Source organism: Crassostrea angulata, chromosome 7, assembly GCF_025612915.1.
Source record: "Crassostrea angulata isolate pt1a10 chromosome 7, ASM2561291v2, whole genome shotgun sequence".
Lineage (NCBI taxonomy): Eukaryota > Metazoa > Mollusca > Bivalvia > Ostreida > Ostreidae > Magallana > Magallana angulata.
The window spans coordinates 41121746-41146880 of NC_069117.1; the positions used below are offsets into that span (position 1 = coordinate 41121746).

General features: G+C 31.1%; 1 protein-coding gene across 2 annotated transcripts; it reads left to right on the forward strand.

Moving 5' to 3' along the window:
• Nucleotides 1-2090: 2090 nt before the first annotated feature.
• On the forward strand, nt 2091-24389 carry LOC128156297 (uncharacterized). Of its 2 annotated transcripts, none has more exons than XM_052818378.1 (4): nt 2091-2221; nt 2320-2366; nt 2456-2587; nt 23626-24389. In XM_052818378.1, exons 1-4 carry the CDS (start codon nt 2091-2093, stop codon nt 24363-24365), a joined length of 1050 nt encoding a protein of 349 aa, XP_052674338.1. In that variant the 3' UTR covers nt 24366-24389. The 2 variants fall into 2 exon arrangements, with proteins under 2 accessions (XP_052674338.1, XP_052674337.1); XM_052818377.1 differs by lacking the exons at nt 2091-2221; nt 2320-2366; nt 2456-2587 and adding exons at nt 20988-21206; nt 21305-21351; nt 21441-21572.
• The last annotated feature ends 746 nt before the right edge of the window (nt 24390-25135 follow it).

A 25135-nucleotide genomic window follows, 5' to 3' on the forward strand; every position in this document is an offset into this window, starting at 1 on the left:
AACAGGTAATATATCTACAGGTAAATACGTTAAACCGATACAATGTATGCAGCATACATAGGGGTTGTAGGGATACATGTAGATGCGTTGAAAAACAAAAGTGGCTCTCCATGCCTACATTGTATTACAAGTCGTGTTCAGCTTTAATCCGTTAGCCTAAAACTTTGGCACAGCTTGCTGAATTGCGTTTGATAAAAACTTAGATAATTAGCGCGGTAGTTATTACGGGATGTTTTTAATTTACTAAAAATTGTAACCGGACAAACTGATAAGAAACAGAGAAGAATTAAACCTTTTCCGTTAATGTACAGATTAAAAGATATAACGTGTGTGTTTTTATTATTATTAAATGGTATAGATCACACACATGAGTGAATTGTTCTGTGCATGCTCCGAAATTGCATAGTGAATTAAACTTTTGTCATTATTATGACAGATCGTTATTTAGTCCGAAATATCTGAAGTTTTGCTGGCCTTTATGACGAATTTGACATTTTTCTTACGATTTAAAACAGTTGCAAGTTAAAGTTTTTATGTTCTAAGTGAAAATTGATAATAAATCATTAATAAACAACTTAAAAAACAGCTTGGATAGAAGGAAAGATAAATTCATACAGTCTTGAATAAACTGGAAGAGCTAAATCGACGAAACGGGGGAGGTGGTAGGTTAAATCCTATGCCACAATTTTTAATCAACAGGGCGATATCCTACATCTTAAATTGGATGTAGATTGCGTACGCGTGTCTTACTAAATGCATTTGACAAATAGTGCGTAATAATTGTAATGATCCTTTCTAAAAGTATACAATTCATATCGATACAAATGTCATGTACATTTTACCTTACTCATCTTCCCGATTTATGCATGAATAAGTTAATTTAAGAATAGAAGGGTGAAGTGTGAAGCAGGATTTAGAGTGCCATTTTGTCACATTCATATCTTTAATGCACGAAATAAAGTGTCCAAGTCCAACATAAAACCAATAACATTTTAAAGAGGGAATAATCTGGAACATGTCGTTTGTGCAGCTTTATTTACGAAAGAAATACTTGTTACGAGAATTCTTTGCTCGGAAATGAAAGAATGGTATTTCATACTATGATTCCATATTAATTACGTAGAGTACCTCTGAGTCATTTTTTTCTTAAAGCTTACAATTGTTTTTTAATGTTCTGGAATCGGATGTTATGAAGTAAGTCAATGACAAATAATGTATAATATGCACTAAAACTAAATACAAAGACTTATAACAACGAAAATCAGCACGTTCTGTTTCTGAATTCATTAACAGCAACGAAAATCAAAATTCGTTTTTTATAAAGTAACTGATACATAACATGCTTCCAAAGGAATAATTTTGTTAAGTCAGGCAACCTTTTTGGAAAGCCATTACTTGTTAACATTATCATCTGGGGTTGCATTCATGTCGTTTGCAATGCAAAATCTTAGTAAGCGCTTTATTTTTGCGCATTTTGAAACTGCCAAGCTACAAGGACCTATTAAAGGGAAAACAATGTTATATCATTAAATAAACATCGTCTGAAACCAAATGTATTGTTGCATTTAATCTTTTGAACACAGGAAATTAGATAAATGATACGTAATAAATCATATGAAACTGATAACAATCTGCATGATATATGTTTACGCTTAATCTTCTAAAAGGAAAATTCAAGCATTGATTTTTCTTTTTGCTGCGCGAACCTCGGTTTTATTTTAAGGCATTTTAGAGTCCTACAAATAACACTGATCAAAATATTATGAATGGTTTTTTAAAGTCTATTGCCATTATTCTTTTTTTTATTTTTAAGCATTTATGGCCATATTACTAATATCTATTGATGGCAATTATTTTCATGCATTTTATTGAACACTTACGACCAATAATATACATATAAAGTTTATGTAATAGGGAAAATGATATGTATCCAGAACAACTAGGGTTTCACATAGTACAGAGTCGGACCTTTTTGCGGAATTTTTTGACGTTTATATTTTCCTCCTCGCAACAAACGATTTTAATGTATAGATAACTTAATTCAAATATCCTTATTCGCTTATAATCTGATGTTAACCACAATATATACAATGGTGTCTTGTCGCATAATTTGCCGCAACGTATTAATTCTTTTTATAGCTCTTGATAAGAAGACAACTATCAAAAGTGACTGTGACAACAACAACAACAACAACAACAACAACAAAGAAAATGGCTCTGCGTATGTATCAATCTAGTCCTATTCGTCATGCATCCAAATTTGATTTTTAAATGAATTTTAAAAAGAGATAAACAAAAATGATTTCCATTTTGTTTCAGAGGTGGCTGTTGTACAAACTATCATATGGTTAATGGAAAATGCGAAGGTTAAAAGATATGACTAATCCAGTTTATTTTTTGAAATTATAAAGACACAATAAAGAAATTATTTATCTTTAAATATCTCTCATTTAAGCTTGTCCTGTGGGATACTTTGGTAGTAAGTGTGGAGTTCCATGTCAATATCCAGCATTTGGACAGCTCTGTACGGAAGAATGTAACTGCAGTCAATCAGAATGTAATCATATATACGGTTGTAAAAGTGACAGTAAGACATCTTTTCAGCACCGTTTATCAAATCTCTGCAAATTAAGTTTTTGTAGATAGAATCAAAACATTTGATAAATGTTTAATTATTGTTTGTTTTGGGATTTATTTTTTGACATAAGACATGTCGGACTAGCTCAGGGACCGGTTTTAATATCAATTAAACATAACTTGATTGACTTTTAACAAAGGTACAATTAAATTATTAAATAGTTCTTTCCTGTTTTATAAAAAACCCTTATTCTGTCTCATTATGAATATGCATTAATTCATTAAAAATCGTCTTTATAACCAAGATGCATCTACATGTAGCACACAAATTGATTGCATGGTTGCAGAGTATCCTATACAAAACTGGGAAATTATTTAATTATTGCTTATAGTATATATTGCTTTTTTTTAAGAATTAAGGTTATATTGATCAATAATTTTTGTTTTTCCTGTTCTACTCCTTGGCCTTTAGCATTCAAACTAATTGATTTACAAGTATACCGGTATATAGCCAAATTTAAGAAAGGCTTGCAAAACAATAATATTGTAGCTAAAACAATAATTATTAAACATGCAATCCTGGACAAAGAAGTGAACAAGAAAAATAAAAATGTACAGTCAAAGATTTTGGAATACATTATCTATTTTATGAACTTATTATATTAATTATATACCTATCATATAATGATAATATAAAATTTAAATTTACTTGAAATATCAATTGTAACTTTGGTCCTTTGGGAGAGGACTATTATAGGCACAGCCTAATTTTTGTTAAATTAGTTATGAACATTAAATGTTAATTGTGAACATGTGTAGCTGTTGTAGCTAAATCATTATGACTAAAATCTATTAGTGGATTTATTACATTCATATACAATGAAATATTGATATGAAATATTCAAATTCAGCTCCAATATTAATTAATCAGTATGTCTTTTTTCAGTAGGCAATAGATTGCTAGCCGTATGTCTGTCTATTTGATTTTAAATATGTTTTTATTGAATATTACAAAAGTTGCACATATATATATATATTCAATTATTTAAAGAAATTTCATATGTGACTTTTATATTCACTTTTCACTCTATATAAATAAACAAATTTTTAACTTATAAATTAATGGTATATTACTTACAGTTCGTCGACAGGAAACACACAGGTGTCGTACCATGTTGAAAGAAGTTTGGGAAATGACATATAAAAGCGGAAAGTTGGATATATTTATTTTAAACAAAATAATGAGGAGTATCTTAATTAGCCTTTGAAAAGTCATCCGTTTGGAGAAGCAAGAAACACCGCGCTTGTTGTTTTAACAATCATTGTTTTGATGTGTTGAAATAATTACCAAATAATAATGATTGGATTGACACAATTATTTAACGTTATTTTTTTTGTTCTAATTTCACATCGTTACCGAGTTTAATGATAATGCACAATTATACATGTATGAATTTTGCAATCTTTGTAATAGTTGATAACATGTCCTTTTTACCAGTTACGCTGAATTACGGAAGCAATATATAAAGAAAATTTATCACAAGAAACCAAGTGTTTTAAGTTACTTTTACTTAAATTACTTTTTACGTTTTGTTTCTAACTTTTTGTATACGAGTTGACTTTCAAATTATACTGTGTTTATGTATGCGAGTTTCGGTTAAATATACGGGAATTTTTGTATACGAGTTGACTTCGTTTTTCTATGCGGAAATTTCGTTTTTTATGCGGACAATTTTGACTTTCGATTTTGTATCGGAATTTTTTTGTATACGAGTTGACTTCGTTTTTCTATGCGGAAATTTCGTTTTTTATGCGGACAATTTTGTATACGAGTTGACCTGTGTACGAGTTGGTCTGTGTACGACTTGACCGGATACTAACTGATTGCATTGTTAGGATGAGTATGTACCAGTGCCTCTACAACGGTTTTGAATTTTACATATTTAAGGAAAGGTTTGCCATCAGTTAGATGGAACTCATTGTTATAATAAGTTTATTTTGTAAATGTACTGATCTTTGTTTGAATAACAATTTATTGTCACACAAGTAAATACCACATCAAAATATGAGATCTTAATGATGTCATTGTCCGAAAAGTTCGTACAAGCTTTTTAGTCAATATGTATATCAAAATATTACCTGAAATAAATCTTTAAAAAAACAGGTATTAAAAACGTTATTCTTAATGATGAGGATATTTTAAAATTTCCAGTTTGTGCAAATAGGTCTACAGGTCAAAATGCGAGACCCCTTGGGATGGACTTTTTTATGGTTATCTCTGCAGCAATTCGTGCGAGTGCCCTAAAACATTGTCATCACATATATGGATGCAAAACAATAACAATGACCTTCTTTTATTTCAAGTGATTAATGTTAATCCTTGTTTTGGTTTTTTTTTTTTTTTTGTACGAATATAATCTTTCAAAATCGTATCTTTTAGATGAAAGTGTGGTTTCCAGCACGGCAGTTTTTACGACAGGAGCGTCACAATCGTCTGAAGCTACGACATCGTACCTCATTGACTCTACAAGTTATGGAGTAAATACTACAAAAAGATCCCCAACGACAGGAAAACATTATGTAATCACAAACTATATCTTTAAAAGAAATGTTAGCGAAGAGTTTCAAAGGAGCAAAGTAATCATTTCCAGTGTTCCACCAGTAACCATATCACCGACATTACTCAGTAACAATTAATACCCTCATTTTAGTGATTGGTGGACTTATAGCATTTTTCCTTTTCATATCTAGTATACAGGCTTGTGTAAAACTGTATGCATGCATACGTCGAAAAACAAAATCAAAAAAAAAATTACTGAGAAAACTGACACAGTTATAGATGAAAAATATGAAGATATAAACGAAGCTATGATGACAGCAATAAGTAAAGCCAATGACACCAAGCAGCAAGGAAAATACTACCAACTGAAGACTTTAAACAACGATACAAGTATGCCATATCATAAGATTGATAACATATTAGAACGCCGATCCGCCGAAAATCTGAGCATAGAAATGAAAAATGAATTGCACTCTTCTTTAATCAGTAATGAATCGACTGGTAGTAGTATCCAATACCTGAGTCCTGGGACTAGCAAACACGAACAACACAATTACATTGAAGTTCTGGACACCGCTTTAACAAATGCCGGACTTGTGAAAGACTGTATGGGAATGCCTGAACATGACGCATCATTTTCAAACTATTTAGAGCCAATTTACAGCCAACATATTGATGGGAACGGAAAAAAGTCTCATGACAATACCTACTTAGATGTGATCAATGAAAACCATTAGAAGATACGTTTTTTGATCTTGTTCATTACACAGAAACGGGAAATAATCTATGATTATACAAAAGGGTCACCTCATTTCGATAGTTATATCAAAGTTTATATTATCTGAGCAACTTCCATGTTTGTTCATTTAAGTAATACTTGTATACTGCAGACGTGGAAAACATTACGGTGTTATTAATTTCACTATCTTCACGGTCAGACAATTTTCCTCGAACATTAAGCCACGTGAATATTAAGCTGTGCATTCGCCATATCCGTGTAGGCCGCTATTACAGATGCATGTGTGCTTGAGCGGAGCCTAAGTTACCACTTGTTTATCGTAATCATAGTATATTTAAAATTTGATAAAAATAACAAGTATTGGTATAACGTTAATTTAATACATTAATATCATAATTAAAAAATGTTTATAACAGAATATTCGTTTTACCTCTATCTCTGCGGTCCTATCGAAGCATTGTGAACACGGGTGCTAATTGTCACTTATTATCTCGGACATTTTCTAAGGACAAAGACTTCTGTACAACATTGACGTTGTCTGCGATCGGCACTCATATTGAGCAGTTCATTTTAAGATTGATTGATTATAAAAGTTTACTTCTTTCTAACAGATTACATGTACGTTTTCCCCTTAATTTTATTTTCATACCCAAATTATTAAATGCACATTTTACACAAGTGCTTATTACATTCGACACAAACATGTTTTATTATTCTCATTGCACTTATCGTAAATAAGGCTTTAATTTTACGTAATTTTAAAGAAAATAATGTAAATTACATGATGCAGATTCATTACTCATCAGATTCTTTTTTAAATCAGGATTTACTTTTCCAGGATAAGAAATCGATTATCCGTGAAATTAAAAAACACCGTGAAAGGTACTTACACAGGAAATCGTGAAATTTTAGACACGTGGAATTAAAGACGTTTACAGTAACCCAAACTTGTGCTCTTTAAATTCTAACGTATACCAACACGTGATATGAATATCGTTTTTTGTGAAGACAAACTGCGTGTTTAAAGGGGCATGGTCACAATTTTGGTCAAAATTGTTTTTTTCGATTTTGATGTTTACAATGCTTCAGTACGGCATTTTTAATAGGCAAATTTTTTAGCAGAAAAAGATTTACCGAAAGCACAGCACATTCAAACCATCATCAACAAATTCTTTCAGCTTGAAAAAAAAATATTATTACCTAAGCAGTAATTGATTAACGAAAATTGCATTAGGTTCTATGGGGACAAGCACATTCAAAAAAATAGAAAGTTAATACTAAGGATATTAAAGAGACAGTACGGCGCATCTTATCAAAAAACTGACTTGAACATTTTTTTCCAAACGGGTTCGGTATTTTTGTACTACTCCTTATTGTATAAACTTTTAGGAAATTAAAATGTTCTCCATGAGATAAATCTAATTATTTTATTTAAATTTAATAATTACGTATAACCTATACATATTCACACCGCAATGTGTTACGGGGTTCAGCCTTCTTTACTAATACGCATGCGTATTTACCGTAAACAAAATACATGCAGGGCTCGCGAAGATTCTCCTGGATATGTTTGATGATAAAAATGTGACAGTTTTACTTCTCCCAGGTAATAATTGTTCAAACTTTTAAAATAACCTCAATTATTTTTTGTAAGCATGTGTTTTGCGTGTTTATCATAGGAGTTGCTACAAGCTCAATTCATTTTTGTAAATTAAGGTATACTCAGAATAAAAAAAAATTCCACTGATGATAATGAAAAACCATCTACTGTGTGTTAAACACCTATCTTGGTAGTGCTATTTTTCAGTTTCAAAAAAGTAGGTCAATGACCTACTTTTTGAGATAATGGCCATTGAATATTTGTTAAAAATTTAAGAAAAGTCCCTAAAAATTTTAAAGCATGATTGAAGTTTTCTTAATTGTGAAAATAATACAAATTGCTAAACTCATTTAAAAATGAAATACAGTTTATGAATGGCAATGACACTGAACAGACACAAAGCATTACGTTTTCATTTACAATTTTTATGAATATTCCAGTCCGAATTTCCTCTATCAGTTTTCAAATTCCTATCCTTTTTTGATTCAATAAAAAAAATAATGAATGATGATAATACTAAAACATTTATTGCATTGAACTAGGTATATTGACCTTACTCTGCAGGCATAAAAATTGTATGAGGTCAGTGAGCAAAAATTTGAGATATGGTGTCTTTTATCATTTTTTAGCATTTTTCAATATTTCTGTAGTGTGTGCCATTCGAATATCTAAATGAAAAAGTGAGATAAAACCAACAGAAAATATGCAAAATTATGTTGCCTAACAGCTGTTTTGCTAAAAGTCTAACTTTGTTTGAGCCTAATTCCATAATAAAGTAAAAATATCGAATAGTTTGTCAATAATAATTCATTTCATGAATACTTTTAGTGTTTAGAACAATTTTTACTCATGACATTGATCTTTATAACAATACGAATTTGAGAACTCAAACCATGAGTAAACAACGTCCTTAAGCCCCATGAGGGGTTATTGGACATATTTATGTCTGTTCATTTTAAAATGAATCGAAATTGGTAAACCATAAATAAAGTATCGAGAAAGTGATGATGCAAAAACATTCCGTTTAGAGGGTCCCTTTAACCTCGTATATCATGATGACCGTAGTTGGACGAATATCTTGTATTTTTCAGCACGTGTCAAGTACTGTCAATCAAATTCCTTGTGATACAAATAAACGATATAAGATTATTCCGGTTTGCACGACCCTTAAATTTTCTGGAAGCTCATAATTACGTTAATTATTAGATATTTGAAAGGAATTTTGATGTATTCAAACTATTCCAATCAACGTTATTTCTTATTTCCTAACGATACAATGGGTAAATCTGAAGTTATTCACACACGTGTTTTCAGCTGTACTGTCTCTTTAATAAATGCTTCGGTGGAAAGGTCTTTTTTATCATTAGAAATACAAAAACTATTGAAAAATATTTATAGCGTATAGATTTTTTTAAAATTAATTTTTATAGATTAAAATCAAAGGTGGGGGGGGGGGGCAACTTTGCAGGAAAGGGGAAAGATCATTAATTAGGACACCTTCCGCTCACATATTGATACTAAAACATTAAAATTATGTCCAAGTATACTGAGTATTAAGCCCAAACATATCTGTTATGCATCCAGATTCATAAAATCTGGGGTTATTATGAATCGGATATCCTAATATGATATATTCAGTAGACGAAAATCAAGTGTCTTATGTATTGCTTTTAAACATCTTGTCTTCATTTATATTGATTAACGAGTTTCTTTATTCTTTCCAATACAGCTAGGCATGTTATAAAATCAGTCGTATCAGTAGACACTAACGGTTTGTTTCCGTTTTGCACGCATTTGAAACTTTAGTATAAAAAAAATGTGTGCAAAACGGGAACTTGTCCTGGCTTAATTCTTAAGTCTTTATCATAAAACGTGTAAAGATATTTGACAGGAAACAAAAAAAGATACTTTTCAACGCAATTTATATTTACATGTATTTCCTTTTACAACACTGGTAATTTTTAATCGTAAAAACAAGTAGAACCATTATTACAAGGCCTTGGACTTTCCGTAGGACGTAGCTATCATTTCTTGCGTCAAAACATGTTAAAAATGATGCTGGATTCAATTGAAATATGCACCGATTGCGTAGTCTTAGCTCAGAAGCCAGACAAATCGTGTTGATTTCAATGAGCTTTCACTGAGTGGGCAGCAATGAAATAGACAGGCATACGTCACATTGCTGTTTGACACAACTACCCAGTCCAAGCTCCTGTTATAATGGTTCTATTAGATTATTATTGATAATGTTTACATCATAATACACACATTTGCATTTATCGTAACTGATACTAGTCAATGGTATCTGGTTCATGGTTGTGGTAATGGACGAACTTTATGATGAACTCATAATGCGTGTTGAGTCTGGCAGCACAGTCCGGTATCACACTCTTTCAGTAGCGTCAGTCTCTTCGTGAATTGATGTTATGTTCTTTTATTTAAGGACGTTGGATCCTGTAATCAAAAGTTGTTTTTTTTTCTAAAGTATTTTTTTTTAAATCAACACATAGCTTAACCAAAAATCAAAACAAAACTTTGGGATCTATATGCTTCATTTGGCTCTACAATGTATTTGATATGACCTTTTTGCACTGAAAGTGCAGATTGCACATAAATCGCTTTTCCCTCTAAATTTTTTTATCGGAATGAACCATGGCATTAAATACTTTATTCTTTTTAAAATAGATAAAATTAAAATTATTGCCTGACGTCATGACGTCAGGCATATCAAAGGTTTAAAAGTCGCAATCTCCGAAACAGTGCAGACAATGGGACAAGCAATATCATGATATTTCACAAAAAAGATTAACCGATGCATGTTTAAGATGTCAACATTTACATTCACAATTGATGAAAATGTTATATGGCATGTAATAACAACAGCGAGCAAGAGTTTTTAAGTAAAAGGGACGTTCACCATGCAGTACACGTGTGTAATCCTGATTTAAAAATAGATCAGCATTCCACCATATTTGAACGGTGAAAAAGGGGGAGGGGGTCATCGCAACAAGTTGTAACATATTGTCTAATACTGTGTAAGTAATAATTGGTGTTGGATTATCATTATTACAAGAGAGTCATCAGTTTAGATTAAAACAAATATATATTTATACAGCTGGAATGTTTACTGGAGGAACTAAATCGCCAAAGCGGGGTCTGACCCGATTTTCGTTCAGTTGGGCGATTTCATTAATCTTGAAAAGGGGTCATAGCTCGCGTGTCTTACTAAATGTACATTACTACATTTAACAATTACTAATCAAATGTGTTTCTTAATTTGTTAGATTTCTTCCAAAACATCCAAACCAAAGTATAATATAATGTATGTAGCTGTTACAAAACAAATGTCAAAAAATTCATCTGACCCCCTCCCAATGGCTCTCTGCCAATGGATGAGTTCACTCGTTGCGTGAACGGCAATAGCAGGATTTCGCGCCATAATGTCTCATTCATAGTTTTTGCGCGCGAGTTGACAAGTCCGTAAATTGGGATCATGCGAATACCCCAGAGCACACCATGTGTTTACATCACAGGCACGTAGCATCGGGAGTTGGGGTGAGGGAGGCTGCTTGCCCCCCTCCTCACTTTTTTGGCAGCTGGCACTTTTCTTAACATTATAGAATAAATGGAAATATCATGGATTTGCCCCCCCCCCCTCCACTTTTGTAGGAGCATGCAATAAATGAAACTGCAATTGAATAGAAGTTACAGTTAGGGTTTTTTTCATGAATTTGAGAATTGACCCTTTTTTAATTGCTTGTCAAGATGATTTTGATTAAGCTGCCTACACACAACATTCAAAAACAAAACGTGTTTGTATACCCTTTCATATTTCACATGGTTGGAAATTCTTAAAAATGCCTTTCAGTTGATTTTGCATCTTGATATAACTAATACATGTACAATTAAAAAAACGACTATCTACTCTCCAGCTTTCAAGCATACATAAACTTAAATGATATGTGTACATTCTTAAAAAAATAAATTAATAAAATAAATGAATTTCAATTGATATATATGTACATGTTCTAGATCGAGGAAAAGACTGACATTTCGTCTTAAATTTGCACGTTCCGTTTATAAATTTGTGATCAGCAGCGAAAATTAAAATTCATTTCTGATAAGATAGCCTAATTGATACATGCATGCTTCTATTGAATAATTTTGTTTAGTCAGGCAAGCTTTTTGGAAAGCTATTACTTGTCATAAAAACTGTTACAATTTCTTCATCCAATTGATATTTTGAACTTTTTGCACTGAAAAAAACCCAGCTATTTTTATTCATTAACGATTCAACATGTAATGAAATTGTTTAAAGTCTCAAACTTTTTCTCGTTTTCTCAAATTATGATAGACTTGTCAGACAAATCTCATAAATTAAGAAAATAAAAACAAAAATATGGGTCTATTATGCAAAATTTGAGATATGGCATGAAATATGCTAGTTTTAGGCAAAAATTTGGATTCATTTTTCTTTGACTTTTATGAAATATAAGTTAAATTTGTCAACATGTGTCGATGGAAATATAAAAAATTGTAAAATTATTGTTTTTAAAGATATTTTAATGCACAAACTATTTGAAAATTTTGTTTGCATTGAAAATAAGGAAGCTAAAGTGACGGTACTCGACAACAACTGAGTTATGAAAAATGCTCATTCTCTTCTTAAAAACCTTCCGCCACAAAATATAGTCCCCTATCTATTAACTGTGTAAATATGTAATTTTTTCTTTACTATTTTATTAAATATAGTTTCATTGCCATTATAAAATATGAATTTATAAGTAAAATCAATGTATGATGCATAATTTCCAGAATAGAGGTGACCCAAAATGGCAACCCAAAACAGAGGAACGAGCCTTCAGATTTACCTATTGTATCGTTAGGAAATAAGAAATAACGTTGATTGTAATAGTTGAAATACATAAAAATCCCTTTTACATACTTAATTAACGTAATTTTGAGCTTACAAAAAATTAAGGGTCGTACAAACCGGAATAATCTAATATCGTTTATTTGTACCACGTGGATTTGATTGACAGTAATTGACACGTGCTGAAAATTACAAGATATTCGTCCGACTACGGTCATCATGGTCATCAGGTTAAAAGGACTCTCTAAACGGAACACATCCTCACTTACTCGATAATTTATAAGTAGTTTACCACTTTCGGTTTATTTTAAAATGAACAGACATAAATATGTCCAACAACCACTCAAGGGGCTTCATTTGCAAAAATGAATTTAGGTTTTAGCAACTCCTATGATAAACATGCAAAATACATGCTTACAAAATAATAATTGTGGTAATTTTAAAAACTTTGAACAATTATTACCTGGGAGAAGTAAAAAAGACATATTATTATCACAAACATGTCCAGGAGAATCTTTGCGAACCCTACATGTATTTTGTTTACAGTAAATACGCATGCGTAATATTATAGAAGGCTGAACCCCGTAACACATTGCAATGTAAATATGTGATAGGTTATACGTAATTATTAATTCTAATGAAATAATTACATTTATTTCATGGGAACTTTGTAATTTTCTGAAAGTTTATACATTCATGAGTAGTACAAAAATACCGAACCCGATCGGACAATTTTTTCAAATCGGTTTTTTTAATAAGATACGCTGTACTGTCTCTTTAAATAAATCCATTTTTTCTCAACAATTTGCAAACTATGCTTAATCTTATGTTATTTCCTCTTTGGACATGGCCACGGTCTGGGTCAAATTTTATTTTTTTTATTGTTTATTACAATTCTTTAGTAATGCAGTTTTAGTGATCATTTCACAATTTGATTGTCAGTTATAGAGTTATAAGCAAGGTACAGGGCTGACAATTCTTTGTTGTTTATTTGTTTATTTAGGTTTAAACCTGGACTTTTAGAATGTAAACAAACAACTGATCAGAGCTTTGTTTACATACCAAAGAATTGTCAGCTCTGTATCTCGCTTATAATTTTGAAAACTGAAACTCATATTTGGTTAACTACAAGTATTAAAAATGCCTCACGGAGACACTATAAATATTACAAACAGAAAAAAAAAATGTTGCCAAAAAATGTGACCATGCCCCTTCAAGTTACAGGTAAAGAAAAATAACTTGGATTTCTCCAGGCATTCTGAAACCTCTGTATATGCCAAAAATATCGGGATTTCATAAAAGACACATGCACTTATTCTTTTTCACAAAACATAGTGATTTGTTCATCTTGTGTCACATGACTTTCATAGCCATTCATAGCACAGTTCTGACAATGATTTTGGAGATATAGCAGTTTGCTCAGATATATTCTGTCCAAATATGTTTATGAATTGGCCATGGTTTGTCATGTATTTAGTCAATACATCTCTTTTTCATTGAGTGTCTTAAGCTGTTTTGGAGTGATAGATTGTAGCCAGGATAAATATAACAATGGCCAAAAGAAATACACGTACGTTTATGTATTTCTTCCCGGTTATTCTAAAAACAAATGTAAGAAATGTTATTAAATATGTCTTTTTTTAATTTTAGGGGTGAATGTGTTCCTAATTATCATATGGTTCGAGGACACTGCCAAGGTAAGAAAATGAAACATATTTTTTTGGAAACAAAAGGCAGTACATGAATATGTTAATATTGTTATTTTTCGTATTTTTATATTTAGCCTGCCCTTCAGGATATTTTGGAATAAACTGTTTGTTTAGCTGTCCTTACCCATTCTTTGGAAGGTTATGCACGCAGAAATGCAACTGTGGCCAGTCAGAATGTGATTTCATCAAAGGTTGTCAAAGACTAGGTAATTTTTTTACGTTTAAAACATCATCGTTATAGCCAAATCATGAATCATCACCATCGAAATTCTTTAAACGAAATGCATAATTTTTTTGAGGTGTCTTAGTTAACATGAAGACAATGATTGGGAATAATTTATCGTATTACGTTTCTTTAAAAATTCAACCCACTTTATACTTAACCTAAAACCTAATATTTCAGATTATACAATAATTATGAACGAAACCAATGAACTCTCCATAAATAAGTACATGTATACACTGATAGAAATGGCCATGTGCAATATATAATAGCACAGTTAAGATCGAACCTTTTAAATGAGCCCATTCTAAAATCTTTAATCTTACCTTTTTTTTTTAAATTGAAATTCATAATTAATTAAATGTTTGTATAAAGTAGCGATTATTATTTTCTAATTATTCGAGCTTAACCTTTTTAAACGAAAGAATTCTTGATAGGAAAAAAAAACAAATTATTTTATACCATAATTTTTTGTCATTAGACAAGTCCTTGCAAATACGGGAATTATTTACACCTCGGGTGAGTTAAGGCTGTTAATGAACGATCTCATGCAAATGGACTTAATAAAATGCATTAAAATTATCCATGTGATTTACTATAGGTTTCCCTTTGTAGTAATAGAATGATGCAGTATTGTGAGTTTGATTTGAAAGAAAAAGTTTTAGGTTATTCATCTGGTATAAAGTAGATTCGAACTACGTCATAAAAGGAAGACTTAGGAAAAAAGAAGTTAAGACTTAGGGTTCTATACCGTGTGTGGTATGTCCTATCCTCAATATAAATTAGCAAGCGTCGCGCTCTAACAAAGGAAACAATTTGATTAAATACGAAAATAGGACCCACATTTTCTAAATATTAATCCATAATAACGTTTTTAATACCATGTGAACCATATTTTAAAAATACCAAACCACTTACCCCATATTCTGAGGAAAAAAGGTTTGCCTTCATCATCATTTTATAAAAATTTATATCCTTACATTTTATTTTTTCTTGGATGATTTAAAACGTCAATTTGAAGTGGTTTGACTGACTTTGGTATCATTGCTTTATAATATCAAAATGATCGATGTTACTCAGAAATTGCGGAATATGAATAAAGGTCTACAAAACACAGATTGTCGATTGTTAATATATGAGACTATAGAGTTTAGTATTGCACAACTCGTTTTAGTAACGAAGCGATCCCGAAATTATTTTGATTTGTATCCTTTTGATAAAAAAAATTCTGCCATTTTTCAGAAAGAAGTGATTGTAAATATGCACTTTACAATTCATTACATTATAATTCATTGGTAGCTATTTTGCCCAATATAGTAAAAATCATTTCTTTGATATCCTTTTGGGTTTTTTCCCTCAAACTATTGGAAGTAAACAGTTCAACGGCTTTATCAATTGCCACATCAATTTTCAAATTAAAAGAAGTCAGCCCGACAATGTAAAGGCATCACATGATTTGGTGTGCACAGGTATGCCACAACGAGTCATGGCACATTGTTACTATCTTTAGATTCTCAATATCTAACATATTTGTTACCAATGAACTGCAATATATACACGACAGCAAACCAAAAGAAAATGTAGCTGTTAGGGAAGGTAGAATGGGATTTTTACAACAGAAAACAAGCTTAAGTTTCTGAAAAATACGTTGCAAATGTTTATGATGTTTTTAGGTCTGAATAAAAGATATGAAAAGAAATATATGTTAAGACTTCGCAAATACACAAACGTTTTATATTATCTGCATTTTTGTGATCCTCATATATCAACATTTCTGTTCAAAAACCTTGCATATTCTCGAATTTTCATCTAAAATAATAGGTTTTTTTTTAGCTACAGTGGTGATATTTACATTAGCTAATCTTAAGCAAGCAATTTATTTTTTATATTCAAATATAAAAAAATATGCATGCAAATTATATGATATTTAATATTCAGTTTTATGTATCATTTCTTAATACTTTTTAGGAATCCTATTAACTATTCCACAATACATTCCACGATATAAGTATTTTTTCTCATGTCAAAGTAGTCTTTATCCAAAACAATGTGCACGTTCTACATCTTGAACTTTATGATGTCGAAAACCTATGGCAAAATTGAGAACGGTATCTAAAAATAGCTAATATAAAGACCAGGAAAAAGCATTTAAGCCTGATCTAACATCCAAGTAATACAAATAGTCGTATTGATTTTAAAAGCCAATCTAACTCTTCTGATCCTATAAATGATATCCGCGTTTCATTTGGTAGAATGTTCCCATAGTCGGTTAACGAAAAAAAGCGTTTGTCTCATCTCAAAATCATTTTAAAATTATTCCAAAGCACTTTATTAATTAAAATCCACACACATTTGGTTTGAAAGTGGTTCCTTATTTTGTAATCAAAATAATGATTGTGACAAGATTTTTTTTGTAAAACAGCTTGGGAAAATCATAAGTATACTAGGACGTACTTTAGTTTGTTGTAATGATAATTATTTTCATGAACGTTGCTTAGTTGTCTGAATTCAATGCCATTCTTCATTCATTAATGTTAATAATCGTTTCATTATAATAAATATTATTTCTTGTTTGTTTTTTACTAAGTAAACAATTATTTTTTTTCAATAATTCGTGTCTGACCTGGAGCTTTCTCATCCTTTTATTTTTACAATGTTTCAGGCACGCGAACTTTACATATAATTCTCGGGCATTTATACTTAGGCTCTAATGTTACAAAATAAATAACAAAGAGTAATCGAGTATAATCCATTGCTTGATATTGAAATGTAACTTATTTACTGTAACTGACTTCTACCGAATATAGGGATAGTGTAATGCTGCAGTATGAAATTGGTTTGAATGTTGATAGAGGACTTCGGGTCATTAGGAAGATTTCAGATTTAAAATGAATGGATTTCGATGTGTTTCTTTTCATTGTGTTTTGGTGGAACAATGTTTACATGTATCTCAAAGATGACCTTGTGACATTTTCACTGAGGGGGTAATATGATCAAAGATTGCAATACATGTTCCATTATACAATGTATTACTAGTAAGGAAGCATGATTCCTGATGAAGGTTCCTGTTTAAATGGAGCAAACTTAAATCTTGGCCAACGTGTTTTATATCTGTCGTTATCATAGATTGTATGCGTTATTCCTTGATGTTTGTACATTATCTGTTTGTAAATAATGCATTGACCTGTATATATAGTGTTACCTTTCTTGGTTTGAGAAAAAAATCGTAAATTTGATAATTTAATAAAGACCGAATATGAGCGCAATATAAGGTCTAAGTCCGAACAGGTTATACCTTTACAGGTAAATACGTTACACCGATACGATATATGCAGCATATATACGGGTTGTAGGGATACTTGTAGCTGCGTTGAAAAACAAAAGTGGCTGACAATGCCTACATTGTACATGTATTACAAGTCGTGTTCAGCTTTAATACGTTAGCCTAAGACTTTGGCACAGCTTGCTAAACTGCGATTTATAAAAACTTAGATAATTAGCGCGGTAGTCATTGCGGGATGTTTTTAATTTACTAAAAATTGTAACCGGACAGACTGATAAGAAACAGAGAAGAATTACACTTTTTCCGTTAATATACAGATTAAAAAGATATAACGTATGGGTTTTTTTTATTATAATTATTAAATGGTATAGACCACAAACATGAGTGAATTGTTTTGCATGTGCATGCTCCGAAATTGCATATTGAATTTAACTTTAGTAATTATTATGAAATTATTTTTAGTCCGAAATATTTGAAGTTTTGGTGGCTTTTATGACGAATTTGACATTTTTCTTACGATTTTAAACGTTTGCGAGTTAAAGTTTTTATGTAAGTGAAGATTGATATTAGATCATTAACAAACAACTTAAAAAATCAGCTTGGATAGAAGGAAAGATAAATTTATATACTTTTGAATAAACTGGAAAAGCTAAATCGACGAAACGGGGGAGTTGGTAGGTTGTATCCTATGCCCCAATTTTTCAATCAAGAGGGCGATATCCTACATCTTAAGGTAGCTCGCGGGTTTACTGCTTCTGAGAAAACCTACCCTGAAATTTTGTCCGCGTGATTGATAGGTTTCAGAGTTTTATTTGTAAAATTTATTTGAGATTCGTCTGCGTGGTAATAATGTTATCGTGATTCAAACACAGTATCCTGATAAAATCATGCAACGCCATTTCAATGAAATATATAGTAAAATGCATATCTTAGTCGAAAACCGCGTTTCAAAACTATGGTCCAAACTTTAAAATGATCTAGACGAACTTAATTTTACTCAACATAATAACAGAAGAGATAATTTTGAATTAATTTATAAAAAATTATCAATATGTGTTCTCGGCCAATTTTTCGCAAAACAACTTTAAAGATTTAAAAGATTTTACAAAAACCTTTAATTTCATCACGACGTTAGCCGACGTCATCAATTTCTTACGTCCGAGAACCAAAAATGAAAATGCGCTGGTTGACAAAACTAGCTGATTAAGACCTATTAGAACATGCAAATCTTAACATTATTATGAATGTTTTCAAATGCATAAATGCAATTAATGTAAGGTTGTGAAGAAAAGAAACTTGGCTACTGTTCTTTTCACGAAACTCAATGAGTCAATCATTCAATGCAAAATAATTACCATACAACTGTTGACAAACAAATAAGTTTGTAATCGTAACTATACGATAACTAGCTAAAGCCAAAATAATTTTAATAGTAGATTGGTATTTGAAAATACAGAATTTATAATTGTAAAACGAGCGAAATTAATGCATACGGTTCAATTTATTTACAATTTACTTGTCTAAACATGATTTTAGATTAAAGATTCCAACGTACACTCATATCCTATAGAACTAAATGCGACAATGTATGTCACGTCTCTAAATTTTTAGCAACTGATAATTATAAATGTTTGTATAAACTGCAATTTAGCTTTTTGAAATATTTCATTTTATGTTTCTAAAGATCATTTGTTATTTTTATAAGAAATGTATGAGTTTGCTATGACGGTCAACTCTTTACGTCGAATCCTATTGTGACGTCAGCAAACCCGCGAGCTACGTTAAATTGGATGTAGCTTTTGACGCGTGTCTTACAAAATGCATTTGACAAAATGTGCGTAATGTTTCTTCCTAATGATTGTAATGATCCTTTTAAAAGTATACAATTCATAACATTACAAATGTAAAGTAAATTTAACCCTACCCACCTTCTCGATTTATCCATGGATAAGTTAATTTAATATTAGAAGGATGAACTGTAAAGCAGGACTTAGAGTGCCATTATGTCACATTCATATTTTAATGCACGAAATATAGTGGTCAAGTCCAACATAAAACCAATCACATTTTAAAGAGAGAATAATCTAGAGCAAGTCGTCTGTGCAGCTTTATTTACAAAAGAAATACTTGTTACGAGAATTCTTTGCTTGGGAATGAAAGAATGGTATTTCATACTATGATTCCATATTAATTACGTAGAGTACCTCATTGTTTTTCTTGAAGCTTACAATTGTTTCTTACTTTTCTGGAAATGATAAAGTAAGTCAATAACAAATATGGTTTTCCCTCGGACTGAAATGTCACACTTTCATTGGATAAAACATGGCACGTGATTGCCTCATATATCTCTATGTAGGTTCTTTGAAGATTAATATTAGGCAATATGGCCGTCATTGACTGCCGTCTCACCTACTCATCTCGATATTTCATTATCATTTTACACTGAAATCGTTTTCAGTAGTTCCTTAAAATATTTAGAGTAGTTGCCCTTTGGAATTATTTCTAAGTAAAAGTAGTTGCCCTTTGAATATTGACGTCACAATCTGTCTGGAGCAGAGCAAAATGGCAGCGTCGAAATTTGCTCAAATCTCTGCAGAGGTTTAAAATTGAATAGCACAAAACTTTGTAAGTAATATGGGTGAAGCGAAGATTTTTTTAAGGTATTTGAAAGGTAGTATTGATAATTTCAAAAGTTTAACTGATTTTAATTGGACGAGATTTCAGGCATCTTTTACATGGCTTTGCGTAGATCATCGCTATTTGTGAATAAATATGTCGCTTGGGAAAACAAAACACTTATTAGGTTAGTTACTGACTCACTACGAAAATATATTGGGTTGATCAACCTCATAGACGGCTCGGCTTCGCCCTCGCCATCTATGAGATTTATCAACCCAATATTTTTTCCGTAGTGAGTCAGTAACTAACCTAATAAGTAATAGTGTATAATATGCACTAAAATTAAATAAAAAGACTTATAACAACGAAAATCAGCACCTTCCTTTTCTGAACAGCAACGAACATAAAAATTTGTTTCTTATAAAGTAACTGATACATAACATGCTTCCAGAGGACTAATTTTGTTAAATCAGGCAACCTTTTTGGAAAGCCATTACTTGTTAGCATTATCATCTGGGGTTACATTTATGTCGTTTGCATGTCGGTTTTTTAAGGGATTTTAGAGTCCTACAATATAACATTGATTAAAAAATATCATGAATGTTTTTTTTTAAGTCTATTGACATTATTTTTTATAAGCATTTATGGCCATACTACGTATATCTATTTTTGGCATTTTTGTTCATGCATTTAATTGTACACTTACGACCAATAATATACATATACAGTTTATGTAATAGGGGAAATGATATTTATCCAGAACAACTAGTGTTTCACATACAGAGTCGAGCCTTTTCGCGGAAATGTTTGACGTTTATATTTTCCTTCTCGCAATAAACGATTTTAATGGATAGATAACCTAATTCATATATCCAAATTCAATTATAATCCGATGTTTATCATAATATATACAATGATTTCTTGTCGCATAATTTGCCGCAACTTTTTAATTCTTTTTATAGCTTTTGATAAGAAGACAACTATCAAAAGTGACTGTGACAACAACGTAGAAAACGGCTTTGCGTACGTATCAATCTAGTTTTATTCGTCATGCATCAACATTTTATTTTTAAATGATTTTTTAAAAGAGATAAACAAAAATTATTTTCATTTTGTTTCAGAGGTGGCTGTTGTACAAACTATTATAAGGTTGATGGAAAATGCGAAGGTTAAAAGATATGACTAATCCAGTTTATTTTTTGAAATTATAAAGACACAATAAAGAAAGTATTTATTTCTTTATATTTCTCATTTAAGCTTGTCCTGTGGGATATTTTGGTAGTAAGTGTGGAGTTCCATGTCATTATCCAGCATTTGGACAGTTCTGTACAGACGAATGTAACTGCAGTCAATCAGAATGTAATCATATATACGGTTGCAAAAGTCACGGTAAGACATCTTTTTAGCACCGTTAATCAAATCTCCTCAATATTAAGTTTTTCTAGATAGAATCAAAACATTTGATAAATGTTTAATTATTGTTTGTTTGTTTTGGGATTTATTTTTTTACATAAGACATGTCAGACTAGCTCACGAACCGATTTTAATATCAATTAAACATAATTCGATTGACTTTAAACATGGGTACAATTAAATTAATAAATAGCTCTTTCCTGTTAAAAAAAAACCAAAAACTTTATTCTGTGTTATTATTAATATGAATTAATTCATTGAAAATCGTCTTTATAACCAAGATACATCTACATGTAGCAGACAAATTAATTGCATGGTTGCAGAGTACTGTGGAATCATTTTATTCGTGGGGGCCAATGTTCGTGGGTAGCCAAATTTGTCCTTATTCGTGGGACATAATTTCGTAGGTAGAAAGTTAGGGGTAATTTTAATTCATAAAACACAAATGCTTGTATTTACGTTCGAGGGGATGTTAATTCGGGGACAAGGGTTACCCGCGAAAGCAATGAACATTTGTCCCCCACGATCAATAATTATTTCACAGTTTCCTATTCCAAAACTATGAAATTATTTAATAATTGCTCATAGCATATGTTGGCTTTTTTGGATTAAGATTATATTGATCACTAGTTTTGTTTTTTGTTTTTGTTTTTCCATGCTCTACTGCTCGGTCTAAAGCATTCAAACTGATTGCATAATTAGGATGAGTATTTACCAGTGCCTCCACAAAGATTTTGAAATTTTAAATCTTTATGTCAAAGTTAAGAAACACGGCGGCCCCATAAGAATATGAATTAAAGAGACATGGTAACGCGCAAACCCATGATTTATCATGAAAAAATAAACGTTTGAAAGATGTCGATGTTTAAAATTAAATAAATCCAAAAAAAAAAGAAAAAATAATAAGAATTTAGCGGTAATCCAACACATAAATATTAAGTTTTCCTTCCGCAACCACAGGGGAATGCCAATATTGCCGCGTGGCATAAATCATAAACGAACGGTCTCTCAGTCAAATCTGATGTTTTCAAGAACAATTTATATAATTTATTCAAATCCACTCTCTAAAATTACATGTTTTCTACTACAGACATCGAATAACTTCAATTTCAATTTCTTATCTAGTGTGTCAATCCCACTGTAACTATTTTAAGACAGTAACAGCAATCACGTGAAACTCAAATCAATGTTCAGAAGAACTCGGTTTGTTTACCTGTGTAATTCTGGATGCGTTTTAAGGACTTGTAGGCTGATAGATGATGACATTCCGTACGATGAAATTTTGTATATTTACTTTTTGTCATAATGAAAAAGTAAAAAATCTTTTTGGAGTCAACGTGTCACTTTGATTAACTGAAGACTTCTAACTAATTAACGGCGTTGAATATGATTATAAAGACTGAGAGTTTAAATGATGGAATGTTAATTTTTTTTTAGCTAAAATTTGGTGTTTGGCAACCATTACAACCCCCCTCCTCTCCCCCCTCATACAAACACACACATCCGTTTAGGTTAATTTGCTGAAGTTCCATTTTCGAGATGACGGGTTCATATTTGTTAATTTTAAGTTAAGCTTGAAATACTCATTAATCGATCTTAATTTTACTTGAAATTTGAACTTAAGACTTTTTTAAAACTACTAGTTTCCTTTACTTTTTAAGACAGTTTATGATATACACTGGACTTTTTCTCTGCAAGCTTTTCTTATTTACAATTTGATTCACATGGAATTTTGATGTGCTTACTGATTAAGGCATTCTAACTACTCTTACAAATTGAGTTATAGATTGCAATTTTCAATCAAAAGTTAGGAAAACATTTTAATTTATTTCATTTATTCTCTTTCAATATTTTTCTCTTTCATTTTATTAGGCTTAAAATTGCTTATCTTTTAACATTTTATTCAACATGATAAATAATAAGAGGTGGCCATATAGGTCATTATGCAAAAATATCCATTGAATGAGCCTTAGGATTAAATGTTTACTTGATTTACATTCAAAACATCATCGAGTTACTTCTCTTACAGAGACCACAACTATCACGCCATCTTCATCCTCTACTGATACGTCAGTATCAAAATCTGTTACTACTTCTTTGACCACGCCTATCACACCGGCTTCGGACGTAAAAGAAGAATCACATAAAGAAACTGGTAAAAGTGATGACAAGTTCACTGTAGTTTTATCGGTGACTGCTGTATCAAGTGTTATTATCGTTTTAACTATAGTGATAACCAAATTGCGTTGTGATACAAAAGACACTATCATCTATTATATAAATCGTTCAAGGCGCCACAGACCTGTATCTTTTCACGACCAATTTCAAGTACCTTTCCGGAACTTGGAGACCGATATCTACATGGAAATTGAAGAAATGGAAGACGTTGATGATACATCGATCAAAAGTTTTGGAAATTTCCAAAATGATAAGAGAGAGGAAAATGAAGGATTAAAGTTTGACCCCCTTACAAAACCAAAACCAGACTCTTTGCAAACCAGTGAGAAAGCTTCCTTCAAAACGAACGTTGACAATGTACTGAAACCAAAACCTGACACGTTAAAACACAAAGAGAAATCTTTCAAAAAGTTTGAAAAATATAAAACGTTCACCACTCGAAGATTCACAAACAGCAAAGTACATTTGAAAAGATACAACTCCTGGCATAATGTCATAGAAGTACCTATCACATTGCAATCCATTCGGAGAACAAGGAGCGTACTGAATATTTCCGACGAAAAATTTAAGCATTGCATTCTAAAAATGTAATTGTGCTTGTATAATAAATATCAATAGGCATTAAATTGTTACCTTGTTTTATTTCAGACCGAGATCAGTCGATATATTATGAACCCGCATCTGTTTTATTACATGAGGAAAAAATGTATAATTATAAAATATGACAAATAAAAACATGAATATTAGGTTGCACCGGCAAATAGAATGATAAAAAGTAATGAAATTGCAGCTTTAACTGATAGCATCGTTAAATCACTTGATTTAAAATTATACTTTAAATGAGATATTTTCCACTATCTAACTAATTATATTTATTGCAACATGTAACTTAAACAACTACAGAATCATAATCGCTATTGATCGAAATGGTTAAAATTTGAAGCCATTGATTAAAAATATGCGCAGCTGGTTTGATCTCATCAAGCATAATCTTATTAAGTATTTATATTTGTGTATTCATTGCTTATTGAGACGTATCAAATGATAAATGCAATACATGTATTATTTGACCCTGTTTTATAATTCCAAATATACATATTTATTATTCCATGAACGTTCCCTGTCTCTGAAATTAAACTCAAAACAGGTCGTTATTTTATCCCTACAAACTATAAAAATTCAAAACAAAGCACAAAACATCTGATCTGCATTAATATTTATACAAGTTTAGGGGAACATTTCTCCGTAAATTTCCTCGATTTAACAAAAAACATGTTGCCATGGTAAAGTATTAATTTTCTAAAAAAAGAAACGCAATTCTAATAAGGTTATTAAATCTAGTACACGTCTATCTAGCATTA